Source organism: Falco biarmicus, chromosome 6 (genome assembly GCF_023638135.1).
Source record: "Falco biarmicus isolate bFalBia1 chromosome 6, bFalBia1.pri, whole genome shotgun sequence".
Taxonomy (NCBI): domain Eukaryota; kingdom Metazoa; phylum Chordata; class Aves; order Falconiformes; family Falconidae; genus Falco; species Falco biarmicus.
In genome coordinates, this window is record NC_079293.1 from 72,250,942 (window position 1) to 72,272,593 (window position 21,652).

The 21,652-nt window shown below is 38.9% G+C and overlaps 1 protein-coding gene across 1 annotated transcript in view; it reads right to left on the reverse strand.

Annotated features, from left to right (window-relative positions):
• Positions 1–21,652, reverse strand: part of FZD3 (frizzled class receptor 3) — a 61,412-nt gene that overhangs the window by 9,360 nt on the left and 30,400 nt on the right. Inside the window, exon 4 of the mRNA XM_056344425.1 lies at positions 20,312–21,329. Within this exon, the coding sequence (XP_056200400.1) occupies positions 20,312–21,329 (1,018 nt within the window). The remainder of the gene's footprint in view (positions 1–20,311; positions 21,330–21,652) is intronic.

Here is a 21,652-nt window from a genome sequence, read left to right on the forward strand (position 1 = left end):
CTCTGATCCTACAAGCCTGTATTAACATAGAAACACGTATACAATCTCCTAAAACAACATCAAGAACCATTCCCCCTGCCTTCCCAAACTGAAAATCTGAATTCACTGTAGTCACTGTGTCAAGATGATTTTCATGTCCCATGATTTTCCAACCATATAATGCTGAGGGGAAGCACAGCTTCTATATGGACCAGTGAAAATATAGCAACCACTATTTTAGTAGTTTGTATTATTACACTTTTAAAAAATCCTATCACCATTGTAGATGGAAAATAAGAATTTAAGTATCTTGCCCAAAATCACACAGTGCAACTGTGGCAGGCTAGAACATGACAAGAATTCAGGACTATTGATATTGGTCTTCAGTAACTACGTGCCCATCTTTCAAATAAATATAGAAACATAATGAGCATTATTCTGTGATGTTTCATCTTCGTACAAAGTGGAATCAAGGCTCTCCCCATGTCCGTTCTTTCCTTAGCACTGCTTAGTGTGCTTTCCACCCATCTCTGCCCCAGGGAGAAATAATGTTGAAGGGTCTTTGACAACACAACGGACCATCCTAGGCTTGCAACCATTTAACCATGCAAAACAAGTCTGAAGGCTTTCTAGGTGCTCTTGTAGTCAACCTGTGAGATTCCACTCAAGAAAAAAAATAATTAACAATTACCCAATAAAAAAATATCCCGCAAAATTAAGCTCTCAAAAATTAACCTTATTATCTCATTTCATAAAGTGCAAATGTGGCATGAAGTGGAATAATGGTGAAATTCATCACTTCTTAATGAAGGTAATATTCAGGTAAATTTTTATATTTACATACAGTGCTTGTCCACTGGGCCAAGTCTCCCCTGGCGTAACTACCAGCCTGAAGGGAATTTAAATTTGATTCTTGCATTAAGAATAAAACAACAGTTCTAGTGCTAAAGCCTTCAGTTGCTCACTGTACTGCAGGACACCTTTATTTTATTGACCGAGTCATACTGCTTTATGCTAGAGCCAACAGAAATCAGGTGCTGTGATGTGTAATATTGCTGTTACTGAATATATTACAAATCCCTATTGCACTAAGTAAATTATATTACTTCCATGAAGATATTACAATAAATCACTTGGTATCAAAAATTCTGGCTCAACATATTCATGCTGGGTCCTATAAATAACTCCAAGCAAAAATAAAAATAAATATATACAACAAATACTTTCAGGTGAAAGGAAGAACATGACACTCTTTGGCAAAGCAAGTTATTAAACATCATTACATACATTTCTTGAAAAGAAGCCTCTGTGCACAAAGCAAGCAATTCAAGTAGTAACACATACTAGACTTACTGATCATTCATACTAAAGTGACTGCACCTGTTTTAAACAGCATATACCTGTGGATTATGAGACATTCATAATAATTAATACAGGGAAAATAACGCTTGAAATTACTATTCCAGGCTTATAAAACTGAAAATACCAGCTGTTTAAACCCAAAGCCTCCAAGCCCCTTTCCCAGAAGCATGGCAGTCATGCAGCTCCAAGCCCAAAACACTGCCATTTTCTTTCATTACGACAGAGAAGAGGCAGCACAGTTTTTAAAAACAGTAAAACTATGCAAAAGGTACTTGTGTTCACCCTCAAAACTTACATCCAGATGTTCACTTCTCCTATACCGCCTGGCTATTTAGGAGGGGCGAAAAACACACCAGCCAAGTATTGCAGACTTGAACATGGTTAGATTATATTCACAGTATATTAAATTATAATTTGACCTGGAATACCCGAACTTCACACACCACTTTAGTCAAATGCAAAATATTTTTCAAAAGCATCTGTTAATGTTATCTGCTTTGCTACACAACCACAGCATTGATAGTTCTAGAAATAAGGGTCCTTATTTATAGTAAATTGCCAGCAGTGTGTTTAATATTGAAACCGTTTGAGTAGCACTTCTGCTATTTTAAAACCATTTTTTATATACTCTCAGCTTCTAAAGCCCAGCTTGCCTGTTACCATTTATGCCTCCTGCTGAGAAAATGCAGGTAATTAGGACTACTGAGGCAAGTATGGGTCAGCTGAAGCAACAACGGCAGCAATTCCAGCACTACAGAATCACTTGCTCTTCCTTTTCTCGATGAATTCATTGTGTAGGACCCAAACTCTTCCAGAAGTTTCCAACTTCAACAAATAAAACCTCAATAACTCTCTGGGGAAGTACTTAGAAAAAAAGCTGCTGCTGTAATATTGTCCACACTTCTAAAATAATCAGCATCTTAATTTTTACAACTTGTCTAAGTTGAACGACTAGAAGAGGAGACAAAACGCTTCGCTAAATACAAGACTTCTTTAAAACCACATGACAACTACATGTGTAACCACTTTTGAAGACAAAGTGAAAACTGCCCAAGATGCCCAGTTTTCTTGGACAGAGACGACGATGCAGGGAATATATAATGCGGTCCTAGGTGCTGCTAGAAGACCACCCTCCCATGACTGCAGAGATTAAATTTTTCTCCTCTTCTCCAGACTGTTAGATGAGCTTTCTTTGATTCTTTGCAGAAAGCCTTTTGCAAACTTAAGGTAAGAGAGAAGCCATCCAAATTCTGGGTATAACAAAAATGAAGAAAAATGGGCAGACTGATTAATCGACAAATGAGACACTCGGGTCTCTGATGCCATCCATGCTTATGTAATAAGGTCACTTGATGCACTTTCCATCTCTGTTTTCAAAAATTCAGAATATAAGCAAGTATGTTCGAACTTAAACAAATGTAAACTTCTTTAAGCTGTATTTGGGCCCTCACTCCTTCAAATGAGGATACTGGGAAACATCTAAAGAAACTATGTATTTATTGTTCTTTCTAACAGATTATTTCAACTCTGAGTGAAAAACAGCTGCAATTTTAAAACTGAAGTGTGGTGGAATATACAGTGGAAATTGGTAGATGGCAAGAAAACAAAGATAAGTTTTTCTTTTAAAATTGTATTATCAGAGAAAATGTCTCTCCAGTAAGAAGTTTCCAAAGAAAATGTGGCAGTTCTTTTATAACAACAACAACAAAATGTGTAAACTTACACCATTGATGCTGTTTGCCACACATATCAAAGTTTATTTAAGGACTGTTGTGGTTTAACCCCAGTCCACAACTAAGAAGAAAACTAACTCTATCCGAAACCAGAACAAAGAAATATCCCTGAAAGCTGTACTGACATAACTGAAAGGAGGAGAAGAAACTGAAATGCAGTTACTAAGAATTTAAAATATATTTTCATCTCGTTATTTTTCTACAAAACCCTTCACAGCTGCTAACTTAAGCTGAGCTCCATATAACTACTCATAACGAATACTGTAATAACAAGGAGTAAAAATCACTAATGTAAACTCTCTATGCAGAATTTCCTCTTCTTTTATAGAATTACAATGCAAGCAAAGCACTGCTAATAGCTATTATGTTGTGATTTACCCAGGAGATAGGCTGTTCAATATCATAAATAGCACACTCTTGGTGGCATAAGAAAAAAATGAACCTAAGAAATACAGTCCCTTATTGTTGTGCTTTGATAAGTGCTTGGTATGTAGCTTCTGAAGCTACAATTAAAGATTTAAGACTATTTTAGCAAGGTATGTTAAAGATGTTCTTTGTTACATTTTTGGGTTACAATACATTATTGATATACTGCGATAATTTTCAAATAGTAACACACTACATCCCTCTACCCTTCCAGCAGAGATGTTGGACATCCTCATGCCCTCACCCCAATGGTTTAAGCACTGAAGGGGTTTTAGATATTCAGCTTGCAAAGTAGGGATCTAAAGGGGTAGCTGATCACAAAATACCCTCTGCCACTGCAGCACCATCAAGTTCACCTTAGCTGTCTATTTTAGGATCTCAATGTTAACTGCAGATTACACGTTACAGTAATTTCCCTTGAAATCAGTTCTGCATGAGCACTAACTTCAACTTTCCGTGCTGTTCTGCAAGTAATCCAACTTGTGAAACACTAATAAAAAGTCCCAACGTGCATCTAAAAATAGAGGGTGAACACTGTTTCAGCTATAAAATAACAGCTCTCAAATGCTATTACTTTCTTGGCACAGATGGAGAAGCACAAATCCCATTAGAAAAGCGTTCCCTTTAATATTAGAGCTTGAGTTCCACTGCAGATGCCGCCAGTGAGGAAAAACTCTCTTAAAATGAACACAGTTTAGGCCTGCTACACTCACGTTATCAGCTGAAACAATAACTGTGAACATCTAAGTTATTTAATTTAGTAATTTCTTCTATCTCCCACTTGGCATCATTGCCAGACCCTTCTTTACGTCTGCTAACCTCAGAGCTCCCCTCATTATCATGTATCAAAGGCTTTCAAAAAATCTCTGATATATTGGCAAGCCACTGACTCAAACCTAGAGACACGACAGATCTCCTCTGGGCCTTAAAAACTATGATAATACCTTTCTTTTTAGATAAAAGCCTGTCTTACAAGCACGCTGGTCTGCTCTGAACGTCAGGAACTGCCTTTCTGTAAGGGCAGACAGTGTCAGGGAAGCAGAGACCAGAAGGCAGCCAGTGGTGATGTCCTTCAAGATGAGAACCTCTCCTAGAGGAAAGACAATACTGGTGGTGATTCTCCATTTTCCTTCATACCAGACTGCTTTCCCCGAGATGCAAGAAGGGCTCATGCACTCTAGCAACATGACAACTTGGCAATTTAGCAAAGCTGGCACGAATCAGTTAGCGTCCTTCTTGAGCGACAGCCTGTTCATTGTGCATCGTGTTGGACCTGCCGCAAAAGCAGCCCCCTACGAAGACATGATCGGAAAGCCTTGACAGGCTTCATGCAGACACCTGGGCAAACACCAGACTGCACAGATCTAAGTCCCTGAACTGAAGCTGTCTCGCCATGCAGCTCTAGGCCTTCAGAGGTGTTCAGCTAACAAGAAAAAGTAGGCAGCGAGATGTAGATGCAGGAGCTTGGGTTGTGTGCTCTACACTCCACTCTACTCTGTTCAGACACGTCTCGCGAGCTGCACAGGCACCAATGTTTCACCTAGTGAAGACCAACAAACAAGTTCTGTCAGATACAAAGATTGCATATGCGATAGCGAGATTTCTCTAACCCATTTTTTCCTCCCATCTGCTGGGGTGGCGTAGCAGCTGGGTTGGTACAGATCAAACAGAAATGTACTTTCCTTAGTGAATACAAAGACTTTAGTTTGAATGTATTGTTTCCTTACTGAAACACACAGTGGCAGGTGTTCAGAAAGGAGGTTAAAAACATCAATTTCAGCATTCCTCCAGGGAAAAACAATGCTTCTTTGCAGGCACACTGTTAATTTAAGATGCTTATATAACTAATTTCTGAATATTTTCCCCTTCTGCCCCTGAACGATCAATCACAGCTGCTTTTCAGTGACACAGACAGTGGCCTCTTCCCACTAAAACATATGAAATGGCAAATTAATGAGCTTGCTGCGAATGTGAAGTGAAAGCACAAACACAACACCTGTCCCCCTCCTTTGGGGCACGGTTCCACAATAATGCTGGTCATTTGATATTTCCCTAAGGATAAAAAGCAATGAAATTCAAATTAACCCATCCTTTTGTTGAAAATGGGAGAAGTGGGGAAAAGACCAGAGGGAATCTGATCCAACAGTCTCACTTTCATAACTATTTCCATCACTGTCATTGCTTTGAAACTTAGAATATTATACTCATACTGCTCATTTCCCAGTAAAATGTAGCATTGTAAAATAAAATTATTTTTCCAGGTTATTAAAATCCTGCAACTTGCTTGTTTTACTCTTATCCAACAAGCAAATCCATGCAACCATTCTAGCTACCAGGCTGCACAAACTGAAGAATTGAGAAACTACAAGCACCTGGAAAAAAGGTAATGGCTAGCCTGATTTAGCCTGCACTTAACACCTAATGACAAAGCCAACACATGCTGCAGGAGCTTCAGAATAGCTCAAGTCTGTGTGAAACAGTCTCAACAGGATCAGAAGACTTCTCTGCATCCCAAAGAAACAAAAGGAAACTCTTCTGGCTCTAAACACCAAAAGCCACGTGGCTCAGGAGATACCCAGACTGTTACGAGCAGAGTAAATATGGCCGTTCAGACCCCCGGATTTTCTCACCTGGGAACATGGATGCTCTTTGTTTCATGCTTTCACAGTCACACTCTCCTCAGCCACAGACACATGAAAGCACCATGCATTAACTTTGCCCATTGGCTCACATTAAAACAACTAAATAGTCAGAACAATTACGAAAAAGCATTACTAACCATTCTCCAGACTTACTGAACTACCGAGTAGCTATATACCCTGAGTGGAAATTAAAGCAAAGTGATCAGCCTATGCAAGACTTGGGCCAGTAACGGATAGCTTCGAAACCTAATCCAAGCTAAAAATAAATAAATAAGACATTGCAATAAAAGCTTATAAAATTACCACCTTAATGGGATAGAGGCTATTCTGGAGGAAACTTACTCACTACAGAGTTAAGTGTTAGTTCCGGCACAGCAGATATATCTCACCATGCCAAATGATCTGCCACACACTTTTTCCCCCCCAAGAATTTAGTTCATGTAAGTACCTAAAAATATATATTACATAACCTGCCTCTGTAGAACATTTTAAATGCAATGAAATATATTTTGGAAGAATTTCTCTTTACTTTCTCTGGCATGTTATGGGAAAGCAATATATGGGAAAGAAATCATTCAGTTCATAGAAGAACGGCACTGGTTTTCACCAGAAGTCATCCCTTGCCTGCGTTGTGCCTGGGGAACACACTGGAGTGTAATCATCTGCTGGAAAAATAGCTTGAATAAAGAACAACGCAGCAGAGAGTGGCCTCTCACAAGGTAAGGCTGCAGGGGTTTCCTCATCTATCTTCTTCTTGAAAAGGGATCCCAGAGGACAACTAAAAAGGTCCTGACTCATGACTAGAGTCTAATAACTCACCTCCAATGCTTTTGCCCTTCAGGCCCTGCAGTTAGTCACAGTGTCAGTAACCAGCAATCATCCAAAACTCTGATGCTAACTGTTCATGGGATGGGAACACAGAAAACTACACAGCTTCAGTCATCATCTTACAGGTATCTCACAACAATCTCTGGCCAGGTTATTCTGCAGCTTCAGGAGACTACTTCTGGGGGAACACCCTGTTTATCAAGGGAAAGCTGAACCTCAATGAAGCTATCAGGATGTTGGGTGGTTTGTGGCTTTATCTTGAAGCGGGAGACAGCATTCAATCACAGCAACTAATTTTTTAAGTGCTGGCCATGGTTTGTAATTAGAGAGATTGCCCAAACACCTGCCTTCTGTTTTATCAGTATGAGGAACTGGTGTCAACAAGTCTCCCAGCACTAATGCTGGGCATTAAGCATGGGAAAAGCAAGTCTACTTGAGTGTACCACCCATGAGAGGCTTGGACCTCTCTTTCCTTTCCCTGTGGACATGTAACAAGCTGAAGTGTTGTTTCCTCTGCAGAGAGAAAAAACCCAAACAAGTCTCCACCTGCCACACAGTTGTTTTGCCCAGCACAGCTTATCTTTCCTCTTGTCACTGGAATAAAAGAATCATATAACAATTCTTGAACATATTTCTCACTTTGGACCATTTCAGCCCCTCTCCTAAATAGCCCCTTTTAGGTGAGCTGTAGCTATTTGATGTAACAGGTCCAAGGACCCATATACTCTTTTTTCCTTTTACAGACCTGTTACTAATGCAGGAATTAAAATGACAAAGTATCACCTCAAGTCAAGGCGTGACTCACCCAAAGGTGTCTTACACAATGAAACAAACCTGACCGGCTATGATTTCTCTTACTTAAATCCCACTGCTCACCAAAATAATATGTCATGCAGTTGTTCTTACCCCCATTGAGGAACCAGATGGCATTCCTGTAGTATTCTCTGTGCAAACAGGGAGTGCAGTTGGCATGGGCTAACATGAGTCAATGAACTTACAGCTGAAACAAAGTTGTATCAGCAAATGCTTCTTTACTGCAACTCTCAACATGCTGCTTGATATACCTAACTTTCATAGAGATTAAGACAAGATTAGAGATGTCTACCTGAATTACTGGCAAATCTGTCAAATTAGGGATACTGAGGGTTCACTGCAGTAGGTTGCATTTGGCAGATTTGTCCCATGGCCAGAGATGTTGGAAGCTCCCTGTTGCCATTCCGAAAAAATACCATTTTTTTTCTTCAGATATAAGCACTTCCTTGGGAATCAATAAGTCAGGAAAACAAACCCACCCTAATATATCAGAAAAATCTGATTTCTGTCAACCCCACTGCTAAAAATGTACTTGGACTAAAACCTTTGCAGCTTTGACATCTATTTTGGCAGTAAATGTTCTTTCTTGAATTTATTCAATTCTTACAACACAAAATTTAGCAAGCTTACTACAGCCCAGGCTTGGAATATATCCCCATTCATAAACTTTCACTACTTGAATGAAGACACTTGGCATTAAGAACACAAGAAGCATCCTTGGTCAAGTCAAGTCTGCCACTGCTGCAGCCAACAACGGCACACAAGCCCATTCAGTTATCCAGCTTTATCCTGAAATCATGAGCCACCCCACTCAATTCACCATATAATACTCTTAACTTTCAACTGAAGTTTATTCATGACCATGTTATCATTCTGCCAGCACTGTCACTTTAATGTGTTCTTAAATGTCCTTTATGGATTCCTAAAACTGCAACTGCATCCCTTCTTTTTCTTCTTTTGCAAGGCTATGCATGCTCTTATACCCTCCTCCTCCAAAGACAAGCTCTAACAGAACCGTGCTCCTGGCACCTTTCATTACTTTTTGTTTTTTCTTACAGTGTTTTTTGATCCAACACAATGCAGTCAATCACACAGAATCACAGATTCATTTAGGTTGGAAAAGACCTTTAAGATCATCGGTTAACCCAGCAGTGCCAAGCCCACCACTAACCATGGCCTAAGCACCGCATCTACACGTCTTTTAAATCCCTCCCGGGATGGTGACTCCCCCACCTCCCTGGGCAGCCTGTCCCAGTGCTGGACACCCTTTTGGTGAAGAAATACTGCCATCCAGCAAAACCTAGTTGCACATCAGTTTGTATTTGTTCCAAAAATGGTTCAGAATGAGTAATTACCACGCTGTGAAATTGCTGGAGATGAAGTCAAAAGAAATAGATCAGTGTAATTTTGTAAAGATGCAAATAGCAGCCAAACCATAGCTTAAGGCATAAGTACAGAACTCCAGGGAAAAGAAACAAATAGCTATTTTAGCAAACACAGTATGTATAAAACACTTTTTATTCACCACAGACAGAAACACCATGTTCATTAGTCTAAAGGCTTTCTTTTTCAAGTTATAGTGTGAATGGAATATTAATGATCATTTACATCATCTGATTTTAAAAAACTTCAGTTCAACTGAATCTTTGAAAAATAATTTGGTGTTGGGGTTATTACATCAACTGGGAAAATTTTTCAATGTAACACTGAATACTGTAATAGTATAAAGGTGACTGAACACCTTTCAATCAGATTGGAACAGGTTGCCAAGAGAGGTTGTGGAGTCTCTGCCCATGGAGATATTAAAAATTCAGCTGGACACAGCTATAAGCCATTTGCTTTAGGTGACCCTGCTTTGAGCAGGGGCTTGACTAGACAGTCTCCATAGGCCCCTTCCACCCTCAGCTGTTCTCAAGTAAATACAAGAGTATAATACACTCAAACATAATAACAAGAATTATTAATGGCCCATTTCTACTTAAAACTCATCCTAGCTCTTGCTGAAAGAACTGCTTCAGGACTAGAGAGGAAAGTATTTTCATATATCGAAGTCGAGCTGTTAAACCCACACAATAATACATTTCTAGAAAGACAAGTCCCAAACTTCAAACACAAGGAGTAACATAGTCTGGTCTAAGCTTAACTCTGATCTGTGAGTGTTCTACACCCTGGAAGATGATGCAGCTCATCAGTTTTGATATTTATCAGTATATGATATGCTTATAAGTGTTCATGCTTTCACTCTTTCATGATAAAAATGAGAAGGCAGTGATCTTGGGTTTTTTGAGTGTAACTGATATTTTAACATAATTCAGCATTAAAATTATATATAATGACTTCAGAAACTCCATTAAAAAGAACAAACACAAAAAAAACCACATGTAAAAATACATCTGTATTACTATGAATATAAACTGTTAATGGAAAACAAGTGAATAACCCAGCTCTTTATATGACTCAAATACAGCCTTTTGTGTATAAAAAGATTCTTATTTATATATATCAACAAGTATATTTATGTTCTGCAGTTCAATTTTGAAGCTGCACCTGATTCATGAGTGGGCTCAGCTCATGTGGAAAGCAAACCTTCACACATGGTGGGAAGAGATACTGCGTTCTTTGTCTGCATTTACTTTTCTAGGAAATAGAATAATTCTCTGTTAAGAAAAAAGAACTAACAGCAGGATGCTGCTGGGGAGAATTGTTTGTTCATACAAATAATGTAAAAGAAAAATCAAACTTGAAATGTGCAAATATTTGTACATTTTCATGCTATATAGCCCAGCCATGTCTAAGCTAAGCAGATGTTTACCAAGATCAAGGCGTACGCAGAACATGTCTGAGAGATCTGGACCAGTCTTACAGGTGAACTTAGTTCATATATCACATTATATTCCATCATTAGAGTAGGTCTATTATTTTAAGTATAGTCTTTACTTAGTAGTATTGATTTCAGGTTTAGAAACAAAATTGTTTTAATGGAGAGAGTAAACATCTTTCTATATGTGTGTATTTACAGACAGTATGCTGAACTGCTTTATGTTACACCACCAAGCAAACCTCTCGGAACACTCACAGTGGGAGCTGGTTGCTCATGTTATGCCCAGGGGCATTATAGATATGATGACTGCGATCACAATTCCCTGAAAAGCTGAAGCTTTCAGAAGCAAAGCTATTGTCAGCAGTTTAACTGTCAGAGCTGCTTAGTCTGACACCAACGACATCCAAATCTAAGTACCCTTCTAGGACTCAAGTTTTAAAAATTTGTTGAAAATAGTAACGATCCTCTGAAATCACTAGGAATAAACGCACAGAAGTGCAGTATCTCTGAAATTTATTGTACCTTGTGTTTCCACGCTGACAGGACAAGTCACTCAATAGTCAAGGAATGCTACACAGCACAACAAAAGCCATCTCACTGAAATTCACTCAGATGCAGAATATCCAGGCTTACAAACATCGAGGTTCAGCATTTGCTAAGAATTTGGCAGAGATCTACAGCTAACACCCCATTAAAGATTTTCTTTTTGCAATTTGGTCTACAGCTATTTTGACATGACTACTCAACATCTCAAAGCAACCCTGAAACCCAGTGAAAAAGTCATAATCATTAATGAATGCACTGCTATTCAGAATTTTCAAATGCAGATTATAGGCAATTTCCTTTAATGTATTAAAATGAAAAGATAAATCTTTTTTTAGGCGACTGATTTGCTAACATTCAATTCTGACAGTTAAGAGTGACTGGTGCTTCAAAACCAGAGAAATCAGACCTCCTAACTGAGTTTTTTTATTGCCATTTTAATAGCAATTAAAAGAGTCAGTGGGAAAAGCGAGCTTCCTTAATAATCGGAATTAAAGGCTGTTCCACATATAAGGTATGCTTATTAAAAAGAGAATGGAATGAAACTGAGAACTCAAAAATAGCAGGATCTGACCTCCTCTGCAAGTTACCCTCAGCAAAATACTGGATAAAAAGAAAGGAAAAAAAGAAAAAGATGACCTTGAGGAGTCATACTTGGATACAAGTACAAATCAGCCTGTCTGAAGATAAAGGTTGAGAAATCACCATTTCCCTCTGGCTCTAGCTCAGTCAATCCAATAAAAAAACACCCAGCCAGAAATGAGTCATGTGAATGAAATGATTGCTTTCACTCAATATGTTAATTGACTGGAAATTGCATACATGCCAATGTGAGATAAGAGAGTATGTTGCATCCTGTGTTGGATTTATCAAAGTCCTGGATGTGCAAGGAGGAGACAGGACTGATATTACTAATGACGAAACAAAGAATTCTGAGAAATTTCCCATTAATATATTCTTTTTCCTAAACATCTAAACCAAGCAAAATTAACGGAATCACTGTTAGGAAGCAGTGTAATACTGTGATTAATGTTGCTGTTCTGAGCTGATGTTATTTTTGTTTCTGAAAGAAGCCTAACTCATAATTCAGATTTGCTCAGTTTCTTCCGAGTAAACAACAACACGGAAAATATGGTTTTATCTCAACCACTTTTTTTTTTTTTTTTTTTTGACAGAATAATTACATTCAAAAAGAAGTAATTCGTTAGGGCAGATTTAAGCAAATCTATTACCTCTTCTGAGAGGAATTCTAAACAATAACTAATGAAAAAGAGGTGGGAGGAGAAATCTAGATTTATAGACATCTCTAAATATATTCTCTTTATGCCTGTGCCACACAAAAAGGGTGCTAAGACATTTCTTAACAAAGCCTCTTTTCTGTATCCAGCTTAGTGCACTCCCCCGCGTGTTTCTGAAGACCCACTGTAACACAGATGGTAAACCAGCTGAGTTATTTTATATTTAAAAGGACAGTGGCACCCCCCTGATTAGTGGAGAAAATGGCAAAAACTGGAAAATGCCATATATTGCAGCCAATAAAAGCGGGGAGACTCCATCCTGACTTGATCAGCACCCCACAAACAGAGACTCTGTATCTCGACAATTACTTCTTGCCACTGTTTTTGGCAAGATGTTTGCAAGCCCCGTCTTTTCTTCTCTTTGGGCCGCATGTGCAATTGTTCTAAAGCATTTGTGCATGAAAATAAAGCCTGTGTCAACAGGGGCTACACTTCACCCATAATGCAGCCATGGGAAAAGACTGTCTGCTACAAGAGCATTTCTTAAGTGCGTGTGAATCAACTTTGCCATCACCTAATTTAAAAATCTCTACGGTAAATTCAAATGTCTATTAAGAATCTGGGGGGTGGGGGGAAGCACTATAAAACCTGAACACAAATACAGTTTATGAAGTAAGGTTTTTTCCTTTGTTTTTCTTCTCTTTTGTGGGGGTGAGAATGTGGGGGAGAAATGAAGAGACAGAGCTGCAAAACCTAAGCCGGAACTTACAGTAGTTTGTCTCAGTGTCTTTTTTGCTTCTGCCCGATTTTAGTTAAAAGTAGGCGCTAGGAGATATAATACTCAGCAGAGTGAAGAGCAGAGCAGATGACTAGACACTCTCATACTCTTGGCTCTCAGCCTACCGCGACTGTATCACCATAGTTGCTTTTCAGTTGGCACCTGTTCTGTGCTGAAACGGTTCTGCAAGAAGGCTACGCGTAGTTTCTGCTTTCAGCAACGTTCCTGCCGTGTTTGTTCAGTGCACCAGGCATAAAATAAATGAAGGACAAAGCTGTGCCAAGTGGGAATGAAACACACTCAACAATGTTACCCCCACCCATTACGTGGGCAACCTCTAAAAAGGATGCAAAACAAACAAAGCAGTTTATAGTTGTTAGTGATCCAAATCAGTTTGAAACGAAGAGATTTTTATCACAACAGTGTTAATTTTGAGACATCTAAAATTATGTTGAAAAGTTCCAGTACAAAATTAACTGTGATAGGATCAAAAAGTACCTTTGTGAAAATGAGAAACATGAAAACTGACAAGTTCTTGAGCCAAAATTATCAGCAGGTGACAGAGATTAATCCTAATAGTAAAATCCATTTCTCCAATCTGAGCTGTTAAATAATGCGTTAAAATAATCTGTAATGTGGTATAATTTCTATAAAAACAGAAATATATTAGCAAGCTTGTATTTTGTTTTCTTTTGTGCCTGTACTAGATACATATAACTGCCATTGACAGACAAGAGGTACCGTAACAAAACATTCTTTCCATTTATGCTTTTGGTATCTTAGGCAACCACAATTAATCCTCTCTTCTTTATCCGACACCAGCAATGAACAGAAGTGAGTGGGTGAGAACTCTCATCTTCAGTAAAAACCCATTTGACATTATTACACAGCAAGACTGGGGCCTCATCTTGGAGTGAAATAGGTAGAGTGAAGAGGAAAAAAAATTGGCTCAACTGACTTCCTATTTTCTATGTTGATAGAAATGATATTCAGTATTACACCAACTTACAGCATCGCCCTTAATTATTAAAGTCCTTAAAAATGCCAAGGCAGTTTTGATTTTTTTTAAAGCAAAGATCAGAAGGAAAATAGAAAAGATTTAAAGACATAAGTGTACTAACTGCTTCAAGAACTCAATTGGTTAAAATTACATTTGCAAAAATAGTTGTGTTCACTGTTCTTGCATAAGTAGACTTCTCTGTCAGTCGTTGAAGCATGTTTATATGATGCTTAGCAAAACAAAAATTATCCGTCCATGGGATTCCCAAATGCAAGCCTCTGTCCTTCCAAGTACTGTGGCCTTAGGTGCTTACTTATGTACTTTCTTCAAAAATGAGCAAAACCCATGATATCCAGTTTTCTTTCTGGAATGGCTGCTATTCAAGCCAAGACTGGTCAGGATCTAGAAAGTGTGTTTAAAAGGTGTTGAGGCATATTCTGATTTTTGAAGGGGACAGATTGCAAAAATCCTCCAACCTCTCTTACCCCTTCCCCCCAAAAATACCCCATAATTTTGTAGCAAAAACACTAACATAGAATCATCCAATGACAGCAGGTGTTACCTCTTCAAACCGACAATAAAGTCAGGATACAATTCATTTGACTGTCCAATTAATCACTATAAAAATGCTCATTTCTCAGCTTCAGCTATAAAAGGAGGCAAGGACACCTGGCTTAGGTAAAGACATCTGAAATTAAATAAAGGAAAGCTGCTCTCAGTAGCTGTTCTTCATTTTCACATTGTTTTCACTCTGATAGATGTTTGTTATTTTATCTCTCAAATTCTGCTGGTTTATACGAGGCCAAGCCCAAAGCTGAAAAACAGACGATATAGTGAAGAAGACACTGCACAGGCACAGTGCCATACGTTGGGTAAGTAGGTTGTAAACAGACTCCATAACTGGATCTACACATTTTAAAGCCTTCCACGTCTAAACGTATTCATCACTATTTTTACTCCTGGTTCTGGGCTTAGGGATCTACCTGGAGTACATTACAATAATGACTGAACAAGACTGGACGGATATTCAGCATACAACACAAAACCGAGTTCCTAATGAAAAATAAGAGTTTCCAATACAAAATTAAAGTCTACAATTTGTTCTAAACTCACCCTGCTATCCAGGTTTTCCCCATCAACAGTAAATCAATTGTGCTATCCACATCTGCTTCCATTCCTCTGAATAATATTGAAAAGAAAAGCAGGGAGCACCACCTTCACTCTTAGCAAGATAGCACTATGGTCTTTTAATCCGGTGAAGCAATTATGAATATCAGATCACAAGCAAAGATAATTCATACTGCTTAGTTTCATCTCTCAAGGACTCTCACTAGGGTAGCAAATGTCTTTGAAATAGTTTATTTTTCTTTTCTTTCCTCCTTAACATCTAAATTAGATGTCTCTCCCATCAGCACAGTGCCTAGCCTAGCCCTGAAGCACTGGTGAGAACTATGGAGAGTCTATTTACATTTGGATTTAAAAGAAATGAATCTTAACTCAGGACCTTCTTTACTTTGCAGGAAATCTGCCATTATGGGACTAAAAAAAAAAAAAAAAAAAGAGGTAAAAGCTTTTGACATCATACTCTGCCATCTCAAGAAAGCAGACACATTTCCTTACCTTGGGAAGAAGACAATTACCACTTTCTTCCAACTTGGAATGTTTCTGGTTTGATGCAGCCCTTCCCTTTTCTCTGGGCTAGTAAAACTGTATTCACCATTTTGAACTCCTACTTTTCATAAGAAAAACATACATTACAACCACCTTTGGAGACTGACTTTGCTGAGTAACTATTTCACTTTGCAGCCAAATTCATCCCAGTTTTGAGAGATACTTTCACAGACTGGGGCAGGTAACTGTGTCCCAATTTGTCTGTCTTTGCAATTTCCAAGAACAAAACTCTGACACTCTCCTTGTAAAGAACAAAAACACTGTGGTGCCTGGAGGAGAAGAATATGTAACAGCAGCTAAGTGCACTACAAATGGGGGTTTCTTCCCCTTTCCCCCTACTTTTTACCCAACATCAGATGTATCTGAGCTTAGGCACCTGATAGAAAGAAACTCACAGCTTTTAAGGCAACAGGAATTCAAAACCTGACTGGATCCAGTCCTGGGCTGACCCGGCTTGAGCAGTGGGGTTGAGCAAGATGATTTCCAGAGGTCCCGTCAACCCGAGCGATTCTGTGCTTCTGTAAAGCGACCAGCCAAAAATCTATCCCAGTCCACCACTTATCTGAATTAGTTCCTATAGCATGACATGCTCCATCAACATACAAGGTAGAAATTGCAAAGCAAGAGAGGAAAGAGACAAGCTTTGAAAGCTCACCATTGGGTCAGGACTGCAGACTAAAGAGCCAAGCCCATATCAAGAACTTGTTATGAGCGGTAAAATTATTAGACAGATGATGGAGACGATAGCCATGCTGAAAAGCAATAGGAACATGCAGAATTTTATTTTCCCAAATGTCCCTCCCTGAGCCCAACTTTACAAAAATCCAACTCTGTTGCAAGGCTCTTCCTTCTGAATAATCACATGATATTGGTAGAAACACCACTGTTACAAACGGAAGCAGAAGAAGAAGCAGCAAAACATGTATTTTCGACTGTAGCAAAAGAGATGACTAGATGTGACAAATTTATGACTGGATTGTATCATACTTCCCTGCTTCTTTCCCTTCATTTCTCTATTTTACCTTCACATAAAATTGTGCTATACTCTCATAAAAAGGACTATATATGAGATAAAAGTCTGACCTGAAGAACATGTAATGCACACAGCCCAGTTAAAATGCTATGTTTATGATGGGAGTACCAGGTTCTACAGCTAGTGAAAATTAAATTTCACTTCCTAGTGCATGAACTCCTCTTGACCAAAAACATTAATCCATTTTTTGAGATCAAGCATGAATTAATTTTTTAAGGCAATGAGCGAGAAGTGGAATACCAACATAAAATTCAGCTCCCCACTTGAATATTGCTGTGCTGAAAGTAGATTACAAAGGCAGTACTCCCCCCTCCAGGAAAAGAAAAATATTCTGACCTCAGTGAAAATGGAGGGGGTGGGTTACGACATTTTTAGGCCACTGTGAGCAGGTATTTCACAGGGACGTAATACTGACTGGAAAGATTACATCATTGCAGTCACTGCAAATAGCTCTAGCATCAGAAACAATAAAAATAATTACTTGTGGTTAACACCTTAGTCATCTTGCCATTATTCATATTGAAAGAAGGGTGCTGTAATATAGCAACCTTGATATTTTTAACTGAATTAAGATATTTGTCCAAGTTGATACAAAATGCAACTCCCCAAGTTGCCTGTTTAAGTTGACATCCATGAAAACAATGCATTTCCCTTATAGTGGGGAAAGTGCAACTACATTTCTGAATCATGTTAGATATATTGTATATACTGTAAATAAAGCCCATCTCTCAACATAGTAGCTTCTTCCTTACTAAAGGAAGACTCAAGGAGACACTATTCACTCCACTCAACTTTTGAGGGCTCATCTTGGAACTCATCTGAGCCCTCACAGTCATGGTATGAGAGGGACGACTGCTGCCTAGCATTTTACCTGCCGTTGCTGCCCAGGCAACATACTAAAGCTACTGCCTGACCTGCAGCAGCCCCTGATGCTACAGAAAACTGAGGTCCGGGATGGGCTCGTGGGGAGAGAGCTACTGCCAGTTTGTACAAACGCCTCCCCTCTTTTCCAGCCTCTCCCAGTAACGTGGAGTGCTGAGGATGCTGAAGGCAAGGTAAAATGAGGTCTTTTTTGCCCTGTGCTTATTCCTCAAAGAGAGGAAATACTAGGATATTGATTTCCTGTCTTTATGGGGAAAAAAAAAAAGTTTTTATTTCACAAGGAAAGCAACAGATGCCTCCCTCCATACTAATATGTTGCTGGGTTAACCCAGGAAACATGCAGGTAGCCAGAAATCAAGATTGAAGCATAAAGGTATTTTGTTGCCTCCTCCATTTTGGGAATATTTAGCCCTTTAGGTAGTCAATGCAACATGATGTCTATTTTTCATTTGAACACCAGCTGCCAAGGCCCTCTTTGGTTTAGCAGCAGCCAGGGCAATCTGCAGTAAATTATTAACCCCGCAGTATCTCCTGCATGAAGCAGTCACACAGGAGGGAGGCATGCCTGTAGCAGCTGCATAGTTGAACTCCCCCATTAGCAGTTTTCCAGAATGAGTTACTGTGCCATCATCCTCTGATGGCAAAGATGATGTAACGGTTGAATGGACTAATGAATTTTTAACCTCAGATTTGCTGGTGTTGAAAAAAGTGTGCCTGTGCAAGTATCAAATCCCAACTACCACAATCCTGCGTATGTTTTGCACATAAAACACTGTGTAATCAACTACAACTCTCAATTTAGGATAGTCTCATCTCAGAAACTGATATTCAAATACTCTAAGTTAAGTAAAATCAAGGCTCAGAAAATAATATGGTCGTATTTTGCAAGTGAGCAATACTCTCCACAAAGCCTTAAATTTTCCCCTGATTTGATACTATATTTTAGTACAATCTAAGGATAAAATTATTTTTCCCCACAGCTTTGGAAGTCTGTTTCAATTGTAAGTCTGGATAGTTTAATTAGGGAAGCATGTTTAGTTTAAGAAAAAAATTGGATGGGCTAGAAGAAAAACCCTTCTAATACTCCCCAGGGTCTCCGGGTCCTTCAACCCAATTTGATGTGAATGAAACCATTATTGTTCTTTTGACTCCCGCTGAGCCATTATGTTAACGGTTTTCTAGAGATTTGAGTAGCATTTTACTACATGCTTTCATTACTCCACTAGCCAGGATTTTAGCCCTCAGACAGAAGTTTCAAGGTTTAAAAGTTTTTTGTTTAACTTATGAGAAAGCAGAATCCTTTTGATTTTATAGACTCTTACACAAGTTTTAGATTGGCATATGATGGGTATTTGAAATTAACAGAGAAAACCACGTGTCCCTCTTTTTCTCTCTTTTTAACCACCAGTCCATTTAACATATTAAAACCTGCAGCAATGAAGACTCAATCAGGCAAATAAACTGAACACACCCACTGACAGATATTTCCTGCCATAAAAATGCTCACACATTGGATGGGAGGGAAGAGTCACACCCTAATAAAATCTAACAGAGAAAACAATAAAAGGGTTAAAAGGTAATAAAAAGATTATTATCAAGCTATATAGACTAAGCCAAACCTTTAAGCGATATTTTATGGCATTAAAATGTGAGCTTTGATGATCCAGCTGATGTTTTAACTGCTTTAGAGCCAAAATAACTCCTTTTTATACCCCTGCATGTGCAGCTATATAATAGATGCTTATTGTACAATCTTCTTGAAATAAAGATCTTCCAAATAAGTTGCAGAAAATATCTAAGCAATATCATTCCAAAACCAATCTGCCACTTTGGTTCAAAAAGGAAAGTAGGCTTCAAGTAATTAATACTTACAACGCTTCCTTTGCACCAGTGTAACACTGAAGTAAACAGTGGACAGTTTGAAATCTAGTCCTCTTAGAGGCTTCTGTTCCTGTGATAACTCAATTGAACAAATTGAGCAGGTAAGTGTAATTTTCTTGAAAAAAAAACAAAACCGATGAGCGGTAAAGCTCTGGTTTCCTTCAGAAGACACTTCAAGTAAGATTTTATACAGACATTTCTGACACATGCATAGGCTGCTCTAAAATAAGCACAAAACCTCTAGGCTAATCAAAGCAACTAAACTGTTACAGATGAGCAACAAAAACTAGAAAAAGCAGCAATCAGGCTGATGACAATGCAGCTTAAGTGCCAAAATTTCTTCAGAGCAAAACTTGTAACACATCTCTAATGACCAAAAATAAACTCATTAAATCCTGTTCCTGAAGTTGGTTTAAAATAGCATCTTTATATCCTGTATAGGTCCCATACAGCCCAGAAACTGCATAAAAAGCCACAAAGCATCTGATGCAAGCCTCCGATTTCCCAATAATACCTAGTCTTCCAGAAGGCCTGACGCATTATCCAGATAATTAGAGTATGGCAAGAACCTTCCCATGTCCAAATAGCAGCTCTTTCAGTTAGGGATGACAAGTAAGTCTTAACTCATCCCCCCATTATCCATTTTCTGCACTCCTGAATATGTCATATAGTTTTCCTCACCTGATAGGGACACGGGATGTGATATTCTCTGCAGCGTTCTTGAATCCATGTCGTCTCCCACACACCTCGATAAGCCTGCTCATAGAAATAGCAGCCAATTACAACCAACAGCGGCACGAGGTACAAAACACTGAACACGCCAATCCGGATCATGAACTTCACTAGTTTGTCCTGGTTCTCTTTTTCTAATGGGATTTCAATGCGAACCCGATTGAGGGAGATAATGCCAGCTAGCAGAAGGGAAACTCCAACAACAACATACAGGCAGAGAGGTGCGAGTACAAAGTATCTTAATGCATCCACATCATAGAGGCCAACAAAACATACGCCGCTAATATTGTCACCTTCAATTTTATTCATTGCTAAGAGGATGATGGTTAGAGTTCCTGGAATGCCCCAGGCACTGGCATGGAAGAGCAACGCTTTCTTCTCGATTGCTTCGCTGCCCCATTTTGGCACAGCTGCCAAGAACCATGTGATGGTCAGAATGACCCACCAAACACTGCCAGCCATGGTAAAGAAATAGAGCACCATGAATAGCATGGTGCAAGCTTTGTTGTGAGAGCCCTGTGTCACTGTGGAAGCCTTGTACTGGGCAGGGCTAGATGCGTTACACGCTACTCGGTCTTCAAGCAGAAAGCCAATGAAGAAAATTAATGACACCATCATGTAACAGACAGCATAAAATATTATCGGTCTTTCTGGATAGCGAAATCTTGTGACATCGATCAGAAAAGTTAAAAAAGTAAACAAGGTAGCAGAAAGGCAGACGATGGAGATCACTCCGATGAAGTAGCGAGCAAAGGAGAGCTCTTCACGCCGAAAGTACATATTGGGGCAAGGAGGGGAACAGTCCCGTACCCTCAGGAAAGAGTAACCCAGATCAGGGTCTATTTTCAACTCCCGAGGACACCAAAAGCCATAATCCCTCTGTACTGCCATTGGAGCCTCTTCTGTGGGCTCCCCAGCTAAATTGAGGTCAACAAGACGAGGATATGGCTCATCACAATCTGGGAATCTAAAAAGTAAGAAAATAATTATTTACAAGAAATATACAGAGACTTTGCAAAGACTAGTAACCTTATTTATATGTCTGACTTTAGACATACTAACTGGAGCAAAACTAAAGAACGATCCAAACAACAGGTAATTCATGAAATACTGCGCTATGTATAAACAAATGCTAGAATTCATTGTCCCAGAATGCAGTGGATGTTGAAACTATAAAGTAGGTTTAAAAATAAACCAGAGAAATAAACGGACAAGGGCCCCATTGCGGCTTTAAGCATAAAGGTTAGGACACAAAATCCGTCTCAGCAAGTCTATAAACTTAGGTTTACT